At 48.2% G+C, this 16,370-nt stretch overlaps 1 protein-coding gene across 1 annotated transcript in view; it reads right to left on the reverse strand.

Moving 5' to 3' along the window:
• Positions 1–820: 820 nt before the first annotated feature.
• The window catches only part of LOC119398914 (uncharacterized), a 28,572-nt gene continuing 13,022 nt past the window's right edge, over positions 821–16,370 (reverse strand). The window contains exons 2-6 of the mRNA XM_049417469.1: positions 14,733–14,868; positions 11,675–11,825; positions 8,964–9,082; positions 4,484–4,792; positions 821–1,045 (exon numbers count right to left, since the gene is read on the reverse strand). Of these exons, the coding sequence (XP_049273426.1) occupies positions 821–1,045; positions 4,484–4,792; positions 8,964–9,082; positions 11,675–11,825; positions 14,733–14,868 (940 nt within the window). The remainder of the gene's footprint in view (positions 1,046–4,483; positions 4,793–8,963; positions 9,083–11,674; positions 11,826–14,732; positions 14,869–16,370) is intronic.

Genomic DNA, 16,370 nt, shown 5'->3' on the forward strand with positions numbered 1-16,370 from the left:
CAAGATGGGTGGGCGGTAAGCAAGTGGTTCAACTTTGGCCGGTTGGCTGAATCGGGTGACGTGCCGACAAACAGAAAGACAGAAAGACAGACCAAAATTTCTGCGTTTAAGTTCCCCAAGAAAGACTATCGTCTTTAAAAGTAGATATTGACACACTTTGCGAAACATAGTGCCCGTATGACAAAATACTAGCGTGTACTCTTGTGAACGTGTCGTAATATTGAATAAGGGACTCGGGGAAAACCCAGCTGACAAGACATTTGAGCGGCGTGCACGAAGCCTGGACCGATACGCCGAGTCAATGGCCGCGGAATATTAACTACTGCAGAACAGGCCACCCTTCCAGCTTGTGAGCTCAACCCTGAGAAGAGCTTACGTGGTAAAGCGACATCTAGACGCGAAGGCGCGTACCGCGCACACAGTTCATTCCATATTCCGTCGCTGGGTTGCGTGCGCAGGAAAACAATGTGGATGAAGTAACCGTCCTCCTCGGCTGCCATCCCCCACCTTCTGCCCCAACTTTGCAGCTCTAGTTGTATGCTACAATCTTGTCGTGCTTGGAATTCACAGGCAACATAAGAACCATGGCGAGGATTTGTAGGGAAGGCGCTGATATAGAAGTGATGAAGGCACCTCACGAAAACATTTATTTTGACTCAGCGTTTGGCTTCATTTCTTGGTGGCGCTATTTTATTGACCAGAAACCAGGCATTGCGGCACCACATTTTGCAGCTCATTCCGGTGGCGACTCTTTAAGTAACCGACACAGGTCGTCGCCGGTGAATGCCGCCTGGGAGGAGCCTCTGGACATCCCGCCACACTAGCGACTTGTAGCGGTCGACACGTAAGTTTGCTCGGAAGGGGTCTGCTGCCAGGCGGAGGCCTTGAGCTCCATCAATTCCTGCAGGACCTGTCGTGAGCGGATCGGTAGGCGCTGCGTTTCTAGGGCGGCCTGAACCTCGCGCATCACGGCCGCCAGTCGTTCCGGGGCCTCGTGCTCCAAGGCAGCGCCAGCAGTGATGAGCGCCGTCCGCAGGCATTCCATCTGAAAGGGTGGCAATGCAGGCCTTCTCGTCCAATTTGGCTCAAGAGAAGTGAAATAATGCTTTACGAAAGCCTCAGTACCGAAGGTTTTACATTCACACTCATGTGCCCAATAGCAAAAACAAGAGAGCTGGGTAATCAGAATTTAAAGGGGTCATGAAGCACCCCTTGGGCTTGTTGAAAAAACACGACCTGCGGAAAGCTGACACGGCTATGAACTGCTCTGCAAAATATTACAGTCGTGCGCCGCGCAGAGGCCACAAGCGGAGCGCGAAGTTGCCGTTTCCTCAGGCGCCCTCTTTTCAAACAGAGGCCGGTTCTCACTCTCGTCGGTGGGCGGGGCGTCTCCACGTTGACGTCGCGGAGACATAGCATGCTTATTGGCCGATAGCCGGATGAGATGCGCTTCTTGCCACGGGGTGGCCGCCACTTGCCCGCGCCGCACTCCTCAGTCTGCTAACTTTACACGGTAGCCGCACTCGCGCTTGCGAATCACAGCGGGAGAGCGATCGCGTTTCATGACGCGCGCTGACGTAACTTCTTACCCTCGTGCCATCCCTCCCTGTCTAGCTTGCAGTGCGCTCGTCGGCACGAGAAAATAGAGAAAGCGCTGAGAGCGTGCGCCAAACCCCCGTAACTCCGCTGATTCTTGACGGATTCGAGAAATTTTTGCGGCAATCGATTCTGGAGGCAGTCAACTCCAATAATAAGGTCATTAATTAGATCATTACTTAGAAAAGTGGTTCATGATCCCATTAAGAGAAATAACTCTACTGGAGACTCGTACTATTGGACCAGAAGGGTGGAGGTCAGTAGAAAGGAAACAGAATGCAAACTGACCTTTTTGTTACTACATTATACTTCAATACACCTAAAGAAGTGCTGTTCTTAGAACAACAACAACAACAAAAAAACTACATACGTACTTGTGGCCATCACCACAATATTTGAATAAGTAACTTACCATTTCTCAATCCACCAGGACCAACTGCCATCACAGTCACCACGACACCTATTGATCACTCAGGGTGTCTACCGACCGGGAAAACCAGGCAAACCGGGAATTCTCAGGGATTTTGGATAGTCTGGAAATACTCAGGGAAATTCTGCCCGCATCAGGGAAAATCCACTCTAACTTTATTGAAAGGGAACGAAAGTCGCAGTAACGCTGGCTCGAGATTTTGTCAACGCGTTTTTCAAATCGATAAGAACCAAGGCATAGCGGCGACCGCAATTCGCGACACCGGCGCAGGTCCCACTTGCTCGATTCGGCGCGCGATATCGGAAAACGGTAACGTGGCCACCATAATCGGATGTGCCGTAATTCAGGCTGTTGCCGTGCTTTCATGCGATCTTAGCCCGCAGCTATTCTGCTTTTCTTTTTTTTTTTGCGATAGCAATTACATAGACACTCCAGGCGAATTTTTTGCCTTCGCCATGATCTTCCTTATCAAGTCTAAATCGCGATTACATCACCTCACGCACCGTATACTTCATGTGCGAGTGAAAGTGCACGAGCGCTGCCGACGAACGGCGCTTAAGCAGAGATGAAACGATCCGACCGTCTTCTTCGTGCGATGGGCACATGGAGATAGGAGCCGGAGGGTTGGGGAGGGGGGGCTGTGTGAGTCCGACAGGAAGTGCGTACTTAGTACCAGCGCGGTGTGGTCGTGTGTGCCGCGGTTTCTTTAGAAGGGATCAGCAGACGGCTCATACCTTTGTAGGTGTTGTGCTCTAATTGCAAAACTTCCGTTGAAGTCATAGCAGTGGCGGATCCCAGAGCCAGCCCCCCCTCCCCCTCCCTCCAGTGCCTGTCATCCACCTCCTTTGTCAGGCTGCCTGTTTAGTTCGCCCCCTTTGTCAGATTGCTTTGCCTACCACTGCCCACAAGAGGTAAGGAGAATCTTGTCTCTGCTCTCTACCTCACTCCTCATCGCTATATCCTTTCCTGCTTCCCTATGCACATTTCCAACGAAGGCTTCTTAGGCGCCGCCAATCCCCTCTGGGCTGTTGTAAATATGCGTGGCCCACCAAAATGCACTGCTGAGGCGGTGGCTTCAGCCGTCATACCCCCCCCCCCCCAGCCTACCGGATGATGGAACTCTCCCCTCCCTCCCGCAATGTAGGTACTTCGATCCGTCTTTGAGCCATATATAGGTCACTTCTCTTACTGCAGCAGCAGCGTTTCCTGAAGGAGTGAGCTGCTAGCCTATATTCGTATAAAATTCCTATTTGCTGCTATCAGATTCACTATTTCGCTTTCGCAGTGAAACTATGGCTCTTTTTTTCTAACATGCGACGGTTTTCGATGTTGCGCGTTCGTGGAGAGCGAATGGTTTGTCTGGGCATCATGATACGTAGCAAAGGCGTTGCACTGCGCTGGGTAACGCCCGACGATTTGACAAGCCCCAGCAGCAGAATAAGCGCCATTCCACAGTGCGTTAAACCTGCATTCCTTTCGTCTTTACACGTGGCACCCTGGCAAGGCATCTAACTGTGATTTCTGCATCTCTGGCTCAACGAAATTGATTTTTTTCACGCAATAAAAAAACAAAAAAGAAAAGGTTTTTTTCATGGTGCCGTATTAGTCGAGCATTCTTGTGGCATTTTCAGTTCAAAACTATTGCTTCGGTAACTATGCCTTGGATGAAAGGTAAAATTTTAGTTTACCGAAGTTTCAATATAACGGAGCGAATTGCCGCTTTTACCAATTTCGCTATATTGAGTTTAACTGTCCTCTGCACTATTAAAATGGGATTAAGCCATTTTTAGTTTTTAAAGCGCGCACTAGAGACTGACATCGTCGAGCGACATGGTGTCTACCCATCTTGACATAAAACAAAGTTCTGTTTTACTCAGGGAATTTTAGCAAGAACACTCAGTGAAAACCTGGGAAACTCAGGAAATTTAGAAATGTCAACTCGGTAGACACCCTGTCACTGCATAAGTTTCCAAAAGTACGGTTAATGATAGCACTGAATGTTACATCGTTTTAAAATTTAGCTGAGACGGCATTGTGAGGCACCGTCCGTGCTCGTATTGTCAATATGAGTGCCAAGGATGTCACGGGATGTACGCAGGTAAATTGCACGGGCGCTTTCAACATCCCAATTACGTTTCATCTGCGCGCAATCAGGAGACAAGTAATCTATGGGCGGTGCCATCTTTGTTAAACTAAAACGACGAGAGCCCAAGAAATAACGACGGCTTGAAAGCATAGAGGTTATTTTCTGTTTTTATGTATGGAAATAGCAAGTTAAAGAGAAATGCAGCTCTATGAAATACTATGTCTCCACCACGGTGAGTTGTCAGTTTTCGTCAGCCAGCTTCAGCTTTTGTTTCCTCGGAAACCTAAGCATCCCAAGCATTGTCATTGGGATCAACTATTCGTAGTATTAACCTTTGGAAGTCATTGTACAAAAGAAAACTCGGTCCTCACCTCGGTAGGATTGTAAAGTGATGGCGGCTGGAGCATCGTCTGGCAGCTGACGCATATCAGAGTGGCGAGCACCAGCATGCGTCTCGCCTTGGTCGCGTAGGCGCCTCCAGTGCGGCACGGCCTGGCTGTGTTCTCAGCCTGCGCATCGCTGAGTCCGTCGAGAAGTTCGGCGAGGAAGCTGACGTACGCCACCCAGCGACGGGACCGGATGGTGGGCTGGTCGGGTGGCCGCAAGACTTCATCTCGGCTGTTGAACAGCTCGCGGCAGAACATCAACACGTACTCCAGAAATACCTCGCCCCACTCTTGCTGCGTACGCTCGCCGCGCTTGCGTTGCATATTGAAAGGACACATGAGTGCGAAGGACTGTGTCATAGGAACGTAGCGAAAGTACCATAGTGCGCACGGTGTGGTCAACACTGTGTGGTGCTAAGGCAAGCAATTTTAGCGGATGCAATATAGGTTATGTAATGTCATGGCCTTCAAAACATACTAATATATTTTGTATAGAATAATGTGCAAAGGTCACACGTCTGCTAGAACATGCTGTTCCGTTACGAACAGGAATCAATATTGACCTGCGCTTTTTACGGCAAAAAACTTATTTATATTGTTCATACGCATAGGAACTCTCGAACTGAAATTCCTCATCAATTTCAGATAACGAAACAGTCCTTGCTTGTTTCCTGTACTTATGTTACATATTGACAAAATTGTAACAATCACCACATCGGGCATCAAAGAAGTTAATGAGTGTTGGTGTTTCGAAAATGTTGAAATTTCTATTTGAACAATACTCCTTCAGGCTTGCGTGAGGCGCGTCTCCTCGCTATATTTTACATATCAAAAATATCGAAAGGTGGGCTAGTTGGTAATGCATACTTCTTCAGCTTACTGGGAGCGCGGGAACACACAACAGAAGAAGGAAGAACCACAGAAAACGAGCGCTCACTAACAACTGGCTTATTCACACATTAGAAGGACACAATTATACACGAAGGTGCGCATGTCGAAAAAAAAAAGAAAAAGAGTACAGCACGAGCAGCGCGCGAAGCACTTATCGAGACACTTCTCTAAGAACTATCAATGTAGTTAAATTCACAGTCATGTAGTGATAATGAAGGATGGCTTATACACTGGTCTGCATTCCTGGAAATGTGATACGCTTTTTTTTTACATGCGCACCCTCGTGTATAAATGTGTCTTTCTAATGTGTGAATAAACCAGTTGTTAGTGAGCGCTCGTGTTCTCTGGTTCTTCCTTCGTCAGTTGTGTGTTCCCTCGCTCCCAGTTAGCTGAAGAAATATTTGATTATAGTTGATTGTTTATAGTGCATTGGTATATGAGAGCTTGGCAGATAAACGAAACCATTAAGTGAAAGATGGGTAAAAGAAATATTCGGCGGCTTTTACGAATAGCTACAGTCGAAGGCAAAGGAAGTAACGGAGCCGAATAGGCGCGCGCGAGGAACGGATAGACCGTTGAGGAGCAAGCGCGGAGGGATGTGTGCCATGTGAAAACCAGTTAATCTGTAAAGGGATAAATGGCGTGGGAGATGCAGGCCGTGTGCAGAGATAAGTTCCGAGTACAAACCGTTGTCAAGGGAACTAACCACTCTCCCCGCTCGAGTCAGTGTTCCGACTTGTTTTCGTGCTGGCGTGTTGGCGGTTGTATCGCGCTAGGAACTATGCCTCGGTGCCTTTGGTATTCTCGTATGCGTGGATCAGCGTGTCGTGCTGCTTTTACGTTTCGCCGCACCCATGAAGCCTGGAGCTGGTCTCGACACGTCGCGACGCCGCGCTGTATATCTCCGGCGTGGGCACGGCACTGCGTCGCCACCGGCTGAGAATGGCGGCCGAGGAGACAGTAGGCCTACCGGATTCATGATTTCAATCTGACTCGGGGCACAAATCGGCGCTGGATTCCTTCAGAAGTAAGCGATAGCTTTTTAGTCTGCCGTACCTATCGCGTGCGCGAAACTGATTGCGATTCGCGGTAACACACTCGATCGTGTTTTGCATCGCGCGCACGAAATGTACCACGAGGGCCGGCTTGGGCGTCAGCTCGCCTGTGCTTTGTGACCGCCTGGAAAATTGCCGCCATTGTCGTCGGCCGCTCGAGCGGTCACTCACCGATGATTCGCCGTGGTGATGAGCTGCGATCTCGCGATATTAGGCAGATGTCTCACCGCTGTTGTGCGACTCGTCCAAAACGCTGTGCGGTCGCCGGCAGGGGCGTAGCCAAGGGGGGGGGGTTGGGGGGGTCCAAACCCCCCCCGAAATTTTTCAGTTTTGCTTGTGTATATATACACGCACACATACAAACGCACGCACGAACATACATAAAGTATGGTTGAACCCCCCCCGAAAAAAATTTCTGGCTACGCCCCTGGTCGCCGGCAACGAGCTCGATCGTATGCCGCGCGTTTGAAATGCACCGGCATGGGTTAGCCGGTGCTTTCACTAGCCGACTTTAGCTGCGCTTCGGAACTTTGTGGAAATTGGTCGCCATTACCGTGGGCTTCCTCACGCTTGCTCGCAAGCAGCTCGGCGCCGTTCGTGGCGGCGGCTCCGCGCGTTCGCTCGCTCTTCGGCTCGAGACTCGCTGGCGGCTGCGGCGGCTGATGGGCTTGCTCGAGCTGTACGACGCCGCTCGTAGAAAACTCGCCGGCTCGTTGGTAGTGCGGTGTTTGGCGGCGCCTCGGCGTGACGGCTGCGGCTGACGCACTTGAACTGTAGCGCTATGTCGCTTGAAATGCGTCTTTGATGATTTATGAGGTCACGGTGAAATTATTTACATGCCAAATTTTAGAAGTGTTTTTACTTCAACTTGCTCGTATTTGCCACGTGCGTGCGCCTTCATCCTCTCTGTGACGTGTCGCTGACTATTTGAAATGCTTTTGTGCTTTCGCAGGGGTGAAATTATTTGCATTCCATATTTTAGACGTGTGTATTAGTTCATCGTGCCCGTATTTGCAATGTGCGTGCGTCTTCACCCTCGCTGTCACGTGTGACTATTTGCAATATTTTTGTGCTTTGGATGCAGCCGTTGTCCAGAACGAGCAGAATGCTGTGTGCGCTGGCGCGTACAATGCCTGTCATCAATCGCTTCCGTTGGAGCAGCTTCACAAAAAGGGCTGTACGAGACATGGCAATGCGGGTGGACCTGTATTGGACATTTTAGAGTGAATTCAATGAAAGAAAGCAGAAACTTCGTATTTATAGAGAAAAATCATAGGTTTCATTGTCTCATTTTTGTCTTTCTTTGTCGCATTGACTGCGAAAGCAGTGAAGCACGCATGACTAAATATTGTTTCGCGTGTTCTTTTCCGCGGCATTTGTTGCTCACCGGGAAAGAAACACGCGAAAAAGAGTAACTGTAGAAAATCATCCCTGGGGATAGAAAGTTCATTCGAATGGAGTATTTGAGTGGAGCGACCGTTCGTCCGGCGAGGTGCAACTGCAAGGACTAACGGCTGCCCGGTAAGGTGTAAATGTGAGGACCAAATATTGTTCCATTGAGGTGATCTCTCTAGACTAAAAGTTGGCCGGGAAGGTGTAAACGTGAGGACCAAATTTTAGTCCATCGAGGTGACCTGAGGGGACTAACATTTGGCCGGCAAGGTGCAAATGTGAGCAATAAATGTTAGTCCATTGAGGCTATCTGTGGGGACTAACGGTTGTTCGCTAAGTTGTAAATGTGAGGAACAAATGTTGGTCCATTGAGGTGATTTGCGGGGACTAAACGTTAGACCCGGTGCCGTTAGCCCTTAAAAGGAATGATGATTGTGGCCGCTCCATTAGTCCCCAATGGGACGACCCGCACACCCTTTTATCACTCTTTTGCCTTAGTGTGTAGAGTCATAAACGACATGTCGTACGCTGCATGTGCTAGGCACGGGGCCTGGAATGAGCTGCAGACGACATCGAGAAGCACAGCCTGGTAACCAACGTGGCTTAACCTTCCTCTTACCCGTTACTCCTTCGATTGATAGAGTTGTTCCTCACTCACTCAGTACCTATACTGCGCCATTTTTGTGAACTTGACACATTGCCTAACCTTTTGCCTGAGCAACGACCGTGCCCTCGCAGGCCCAATTTCGAGATGTGTGCTTCCTGGTTGTATTGGTGCGTACAGCGTGTTTGATACCACGTATGATTTGTTTTATAGGTACACCGCCGCAATTTCTCCTATTTCGTATTATGGTACAAAGGCCTGGTTCAGTAACATGGTGCATTTGACATCACAGAATACATTGACGATGAATTAACAAAACACGTTGCGGGGCTAGTTGGTGACACATTCTTATTTAAAAATTGTAGCGCTACATTAGACGAGGACAAAAAGAAAGGTACATGACAGGACAGCGCCCGTACTGTCATGTACCTTCCTTCTTGTCCTCGTCTAATGTAGCGCTACAATTTTTAAATAAGATTGACGATCAAATGACGATGTAATAAATAACGAACGTGCATCGTACCTCGATGATGGCGACACAAAATTCGGCGGCTGGCGTGGCGTAGTTCACCTTGCGGATGGCTGACTGGCAAATTGAAGCAGCCAGTACCTGTACGTCGTCCATGCTCAGTGAGTTTGGCTCTGCAATGTTTTAAGTGCAGTCATTAAACCCGAATTGATGGAGACCGATAGAGATAAGGCTTAAAGGTGAACACGATGCGATTATGAGGCACGCCGCAAAGGTGGGCTCTGGAAATTCAGATAACCTGGTGTCCTTTAACGCGATTGACATCGCATAGTACATGAGCCTCTATCATTTCGACTCCACCGAAATGCGATTGCTCCGGCCGGTGCAACGTTTAACTTCTTTGACGGACCAGTTGCGCAGAAGGAGGGAAGGCGTGTCTTCTGGCGTAGTGAGGGCGTTGAGGGGGTTGTGTTAGCTATGGTTGCGTGGTATTGATGGAGTGGGGGTGCCCGGGGACAGTTGAGTTCACTTCTGGCTCGGTCTGCCTTGCTTTTCTTGCTGTCGTTAGGCCGGGAATTTACACCGACGCCAGGTTTCCTTTCCAACGGTTCCAGCTGTTCGCCGTGTTTTGAATGAAGTATCACTCCAGTAACAGTAAGACTTGGATAGAAAATTGACCTTAAAGCCATTACTACCACAAACTTCGATAAAGATGAGGTGCGAGCGTTTGCCAACTGTCTGCCTGTACATTGTTTATTAGTAAATGTATTGAACGTCGTTGTGTATTTAAGATATTGCATGGTATCTATTTCAGGTTTACTAATAACGTGTCCATGCGATTGTACGTCGTTTTATATTGTGTACTGTATTCTAGACTGCATGCAATTTTGTAATTTATTCATTGTTTTTCGAGTAAAGTGCTGATACTGCTGCTGGAGAAAGGCGCTTTCCTTGGTAGGGAGAATGCTATGTCTTATTGAGGTTCTTTGGCATTGAAACGCCGTAACTGTAAAACAAGGGAAGAAAATGATCAACATCGCCACGTCTAATCAATACGCTTTAATGTGGTTACCTTCGCTGTAGTGCAGGAAAGCTCTTCGAGCAAGAACTGCAGCGAATTTTCAAACGTCACAAAGGCGCTTAGGGACTGCCACAGCTTCTATACAAAAATGCGTGTTAGCCCACCCCAATGGGCATTGAAACTCCCTTGGACAACCGAATAAAATCCGAACGTCCACGTCCTAAGCAGCTGCCCAGGGGACATCCGATGGATACCAATGTCGGATCAAAATTTTAAATCCGTTTGGTTTTCTCCACCAGACGTCCTCGGGACATAACGTGCAGCACATGTTCGCCAGTCGCGTACGATTCTAACTTGTTTCGGGCTTTATTTGCGAACTTCCGATTTTCGGTACTTATGACTCAAGGATATGTCTTTGAGGGCCATCATGCGCGCGATAGGTCGACGTTTCAACAGAAAATGCGATGTACATAATTCACGACGCTATTCAAGTACTTATAATTACAGCAGCCACCACGCCCGAGAAAGCCCGCACGCTGCCAGTATTGCCACCACGGGTGTTTATTGGAAGCTGCAATCGATGTCGGGATTTGCATTATGCTCTAAATCATTTTTATTGACGCGGAGCAAGGGAACAAAGGCGGCGAATCCGCCTCCCCTGTAATATATTGTGAGGATCCAAGCTCATGGAGCGCCTAATAATTTTGTTCTGGAAGCAACAAGGAAAATAAATTTTAAGTAAATGTATTTTCTTTTATAAAAAATTGGCCGCGTATCTGCGTGCTTCGCTGCAATTGCCGGCGAAAGACGATTGTCTTCTGCCGGCCGTACTACATATGAGTCCTCCTCCTCCTCTATGTTGAATCGCCGCATCCGGCTCAGCGTCGCATTTGCAGCACCACACAATAAACACTAGCATTTTCAGCGCTGCCTAAGAAACACTATAGTCTTTAGAATTACGTATTTATGTATTTTCTACCAAAGGAACACACCATCTAATACTTGCGTATTGATGTTGCGCCTCAGGTATGCCTAATTGCTTTTTGATCGACAATGTTCCCAAGTATGAACCCTGCTACCAGTGCGAGATGGCTGGGCGTTGAGCATGTGGTTAAACTTCGGCCGGGTGTCTGAGTCTGGTGACGGACAGACAGACCAAAATATCTGCCTTTAAGTTGCCGAAGAAAGACTATCGTCTTCAATAATTGACGAGATATGGCGTGCAAAGTCACGCCAAGGTGGCGACGCCCTTGAAAACAAATTACACATATTTTGAAGCCACAAATCCTACTCGATCGTTGCAAGCGACAAAGGGACAACGGTTGATCTGCGGTTGCCACGCGCATTTTTCCCCTCCATGGCAATGAAAACATAAATACAATAAAAGAGCTCGTGCGTCCGTTGAACATCCGCATATCCGCCCTAGACAGCCGCAGGACACCTGCTGGATTGCTAATTAGTATGCGCCTTACAGTCCTGCGGATGTCTGCTATACGTCTATCGGCCATTTGCGGATGATCACTGGACGACCAAGACATCCCGAGGTGGATATCCAGTGGACGCCCATCGGAATTTAAATGCCCAATGGGACCGTATAGACCACCGTATAAAATAATTCATTTGACATATTCGTTTTTCTGCTTGAAGTATATTTACAAATGCTTGCAGCAGCGTGTGCTGCGAAATTAACGTGGCTGCTCAGCATTTGCTTCCGAAAAAAAAAAATGTGCTCTCATGGCCTTACCCTGCAGTGCCCTTCTGAAAAGGTTCTGGTATTCGGCAGGTGACGGTGTAGCAACTTCCGAAATAGATGTGGTAACGTGTGAGCGCTGGCCGTGGTTCAATGGCTCCACTGGCACAGATGGAATCCTCATGTCACCTGAAGTAGAAGGAACCTGCAAAACAATGCAGAAGACCCCTATACTTTCAGAGAAGTGTGGACATCTTCATTGGACTGGAATCGTTTCCAGGAACCTCTCAGGGGAACTACAACATAACAATCAAGCTAGAACATGCGACGACGCCGCCAGAACGCCCAGTCTTGCAGGCGAAAGAAGAGAAACGGGATGGAAGTGAACGTGATGTCCGCGTATCTTCCTAGAGTCCGTCCATGATGGGCAGTCTGTGGCGCAAGGCGTTCGGTTCATAGCACGTGTGCCACTTCTTGTAACATGCGCGCTTCGTATCGGCACTGGGCCTGAATCACGGTGCATTATACATATAACATGTGGCCGCACTAAGGTCGCTTCATTTTCGCTGAAGGATACAAAAACCTAGGGATCTTGCGCCTGACCAGAAAGAGAACGCACACTCGCGTCGCATCATCTCGTATACCCCGAGTATGTGATATAGGCGATGCTGGAAGGCATGGTTGCAGAAGTTCGTGTTGGTGAAATAGGAGCCCTCGCCAGGACGATTACATGTGAAGGTGGCATGGAGGATCGCATACATCGAGGCTATTCCCACTTTGCAATAATTAGATAGTTAACCTGCGTTTCGGTTGTCGCGGAATACGCTTTCCCTTGGGCCGTTTCCGACGGAGAGGGACGTTAGAAATCTGAGAGATGGTGTGACCATTTCGTGCTCGCGACACCACTTCCGAGAGGTCCAAAAACTGACGGTTTCATAAAGTAATGTTCTACGTTACGCATCACTAAGGCGACTCGAACAGATTTTCTGTGCGAGATTGTTTTGAGTGGAACGAGCAGCGAGTGAGAAACCTGCTTCTCCTCGAAACAAATCCGCTCGACCACTTGCTTCCGTTATAAAAATAATAATAAAATGATTTTAAACAGTAGAAATCGGTTGTTCGAGTTTATATTGGTATTTATGGTATTGGAACATGATTTTACTGAAGATAATGGCCAAATAAATGTCATAATAATAATTGAAAATAATTGAATGAGTCCATTGAAATATAGTGAGCAGCTGGGATTGTTGCAGCACTTGCGGAGGAGATTTCAAACACGTGTTTTTTTTACGTGGCCTCCAAGATCCGCTTCAGCAGCGCGCGAAAGTCAGTTAACCCAAAGAATTCCCCAGGGCACATGAACGCCGACACTCGAGCCCCACAACCAGAAACCTATGTCAAGGCGTTTCCTCTGGCACAGCGCGGATGCTGAGGCCGTTCCATTTGCACGGGGACAGCGTAATTAGGGAAAGCGCCTGGAATAGATTTGCGCGCAAAAAGAAGGGACGCATGTAGTCGAGATGGCAAGACGAGCCTAGCCGTCTTGTGTTCTTGGGTCCGTGTTTTTGCACTCAGATCTATTGCAGACGCACGAACCAAGACGCCAAGCAAATCATTTTAATTATTGTCGATACAGGGAAGCGCTCTCGTGCGAACTCCCACTTCCGCTCGCGACAAGCGGATTCTTCCTTGCCAGTTGAAGTCTTGCCAGTCCTCGGAAAGGACGCGGCGCCCATTAACCGTCGCACCTATACCCATAGCCGGTCGCCTCGTCTCCACCGCCCCTCTCCTCCTCGCGCCCAGCGCGGTCTCGAATTCGTTACCACCTCTCCGGTGCGCCTTCCCAGCCAACGCCACCTAGAAATAACGCTTCGTCCGCGACCGAGGCCGTTGCGCCATCAATGGGTGCATCTGGGATCTGGAGCCTGGGAACAGCGAACACTCGACACCGGGCCAGCCCTACCACATCGCCGTGAAAAAAACTTACCCAAGTTCAACCGAGTGTGTAATCTGCAGAAACTGCGCAGCTCTGTTCTACTCTGTCTCCTTTGTGTTTACCGCTTCGTCCGCGACCAAGCCAGTTAAATCATATATGAGTGCATCTGGGAAGCGGTTCTTGCTGGACGACGTTCGGTTCTATTCACGAGCACGCTTTTCCTTTTCACTGTTCGGCTACCGCTTTGTCCACACCCGAGGCAGTTCCTCCATCTAAGGGTATATCTGTGAAACAGAGTGTGAACAGCACGGAAATGTATCTCTCATCAGACCAGCACGGAAATGTATCTCTCGCCACAGACCGTACATTTTTCTTTAGGGCCAAAAGCTCAGTGCCTTATAAAACACGGGCTCTGATTGTTGGCGTCAACAAGAACGGTCTGAAAAGATACGTGATCCCAGATGACGGCATCATGAAATTGCACAGCATGACGTAACATGATGACGTCAACAGATACAACTGTCTCGTGGCCAATGATGGGCCGAATCCAGAATTCACGCGCAAAGGCTTCATGGTGGGATGGGTGAAAGATCAAGGCAATGGGTCTTTAAGAAATAGAAGTAAAAGACGAAGAATGCTGACTTCGTCTTCGAGTCGTCGTCGGCAAATTCATTAATTACCGTGTGATTTTTTCATATGCCCTGGCGCTGGTCATTAAGTCTATGCCGACTGCCACTCCTGGCAGCAGTGCTCGCGTTCCACCCGCAGCACTTACACTAAAGGTTAGCTAACGCCGCCTCTATTTTTTCGAAAAATAGCGGAGGCGCTTAGTGCGCTTACATATATACGCACGTCGGTCAGAGACGCGCGCCACACTCAGGCGAAATGCACCCTAAAGGACACAAGCACTATAAAGTTAAGACATTCTTATAGGGAATTTGGCTCTGTAGACAAGTTATGTCAACCCTCTTTACTTTTGGTGTGACAGCCAGCGTTGGTTTAGACGTTGCGACAAGATAGGGCGCTAGAATCTATATCAAGAAGGCGAAGCCAGGGGTATACGCTTGGTTATATTCCCGTCTTTCTCTGGGAACAATCATATTTACAGATGCATCGAAACAAACTCCTCAATTTCGCAAGGTGCCGCTTTCATCACAAAATATTCCATGTATTCACCCGATCATGGCTGTCATCCTGGTTCCCTTGGGACCCACTCTTTATCCCGCGTTCCATGAGAATCCTCGTAGAAATGTCGGCCACGACGTACAAGCTGAGCAACCTCGAACGCCGCCGGAATGCCCAAGACAACAGTCTGCGCACAACAATATACCATGTGAGTTGTTGCACAATGTTTGGTTGCTCAGGTGTTAAAGGATCACATCATCCAGGATGCGAGAAACGACTCACCTAGTCTTTGGAAATGCTGCGCACAAGACAGACAGGCGTTCCTGTGGAACACTGCACAAGGTTTCGATGATGATGGTGATAACGGAGGTAATGGCGCAAAGAAGAAGATGTGAAACACCTTATAGAGTAGTATAAAGAAGAATCTTGAAAGCCACTCGGTCAAATCCTCGCGCCATTAAGGATGGTGATACGCACACTGAGCCTTTCATAAGTTGTGCACAAAAGACAGGTCTTACTTTCGCTGCTCTGTGGAAGCTGGGCAAATATTTCGCCTATCGCACTGAATAACACCGCGCTCTTTGTAGTCACATTTATTTATTTATTTATTTGTTTATTGATTTATTTATTCATGTTACCCTACAGGCCCCAGAGGCGCATTGAGTAGGGGGGGGGGGTTACAGAAAAATCACAATACATAAAGCATAAAAAGAAATTATATCGAAGAAGAAAACAAAGAAAATTGTAGAATGGAAGGGAGAAGAACAAGCACTATAAGCAAATGCAGCGAAATACAAAATGAAAAAATAAAGCATCTTTATACAAAATCGAGGGAACATATAAACTTGCAGTTGCTCACAAAATTTGGCCGGATCTCTTAAAGAAACAATTTCATCTGGAAGGCTATTCCAAAGTGCGATGGCGCGCGGCAATGCAGAAATATTGAATGACTGTGTGTTGCCGAAGATGCGTCTGAAACTGAGATGATTATGAAGTCGACTAGATGTACGCGAAGGAATGTCAAGCCAGAGGCGACTGGTCCACGGGTTGTAGTAGTACTTATGGAGGAGGCATAGACGGGTGACAGAGCAGCGGGAATCCAAGTTAGTAAGGGTGATATCGCGTTTGATTTGGGTGATGCTGGAGTGGCGATTATACATTGAAGTGATTAAGTTGTTTCTACTGCTCTAATCGCAGTAGCACCCCACTCCCAATGGTATACATTGGCCGTTCTCTGACGACGCATTCTGGAATGTGAGAGTAACACAACTACTGTAGACTTGTCCACGTCTTCATTTAGGACGTCTTTGTCATCATCTAGGAACGCGTCTCATGCCCCGCCGACCATGCGTCGTCAATCATCGGATCTATGGCACATTTAATCGTTTGCTTCTAGGCTCCGCAAGAATGGAATTTGTTGTTTTCTATATGACAGGATTTCGTATTACGCCTCAAACGAAGATTTCGACTCGCGGCTTCCAACCGAAGCCCCAGAAAGAAAACGTAAGTTTTGTTTATTATTTCTTTTGTGCGCTCCAGCTTTTGGTGAGCAGGCTTTATGGGTGAGCGCGCCAATGAGTGCAACTCAGGTCAGTCAATAAAAGCTTCGCTCGACATCTGCGTTTCCTTTAGACCACCTTGGCCTGACCTTTCTTGTGGCGCCATAGTGGCAGTATGCTGAACTAAGTG

This window comes from Rhipicephalus sanguineus, chromosome 7 (genome assembly GCF_013339695.2).
Source record: "Rhipicephalus sanguineus isolate Rsan-2018 chromosome 7, BIME_Rsan_1.4, whole genome shotgun sequence".
NCBI classification, from domain to species: domain Eukaryota; kingdom Metazoa; phylum Arthropoda; class Arachnida; order Ixodida; family Ixodidae; genus Rhipicephalus; species Rhipicephalus sanguineus.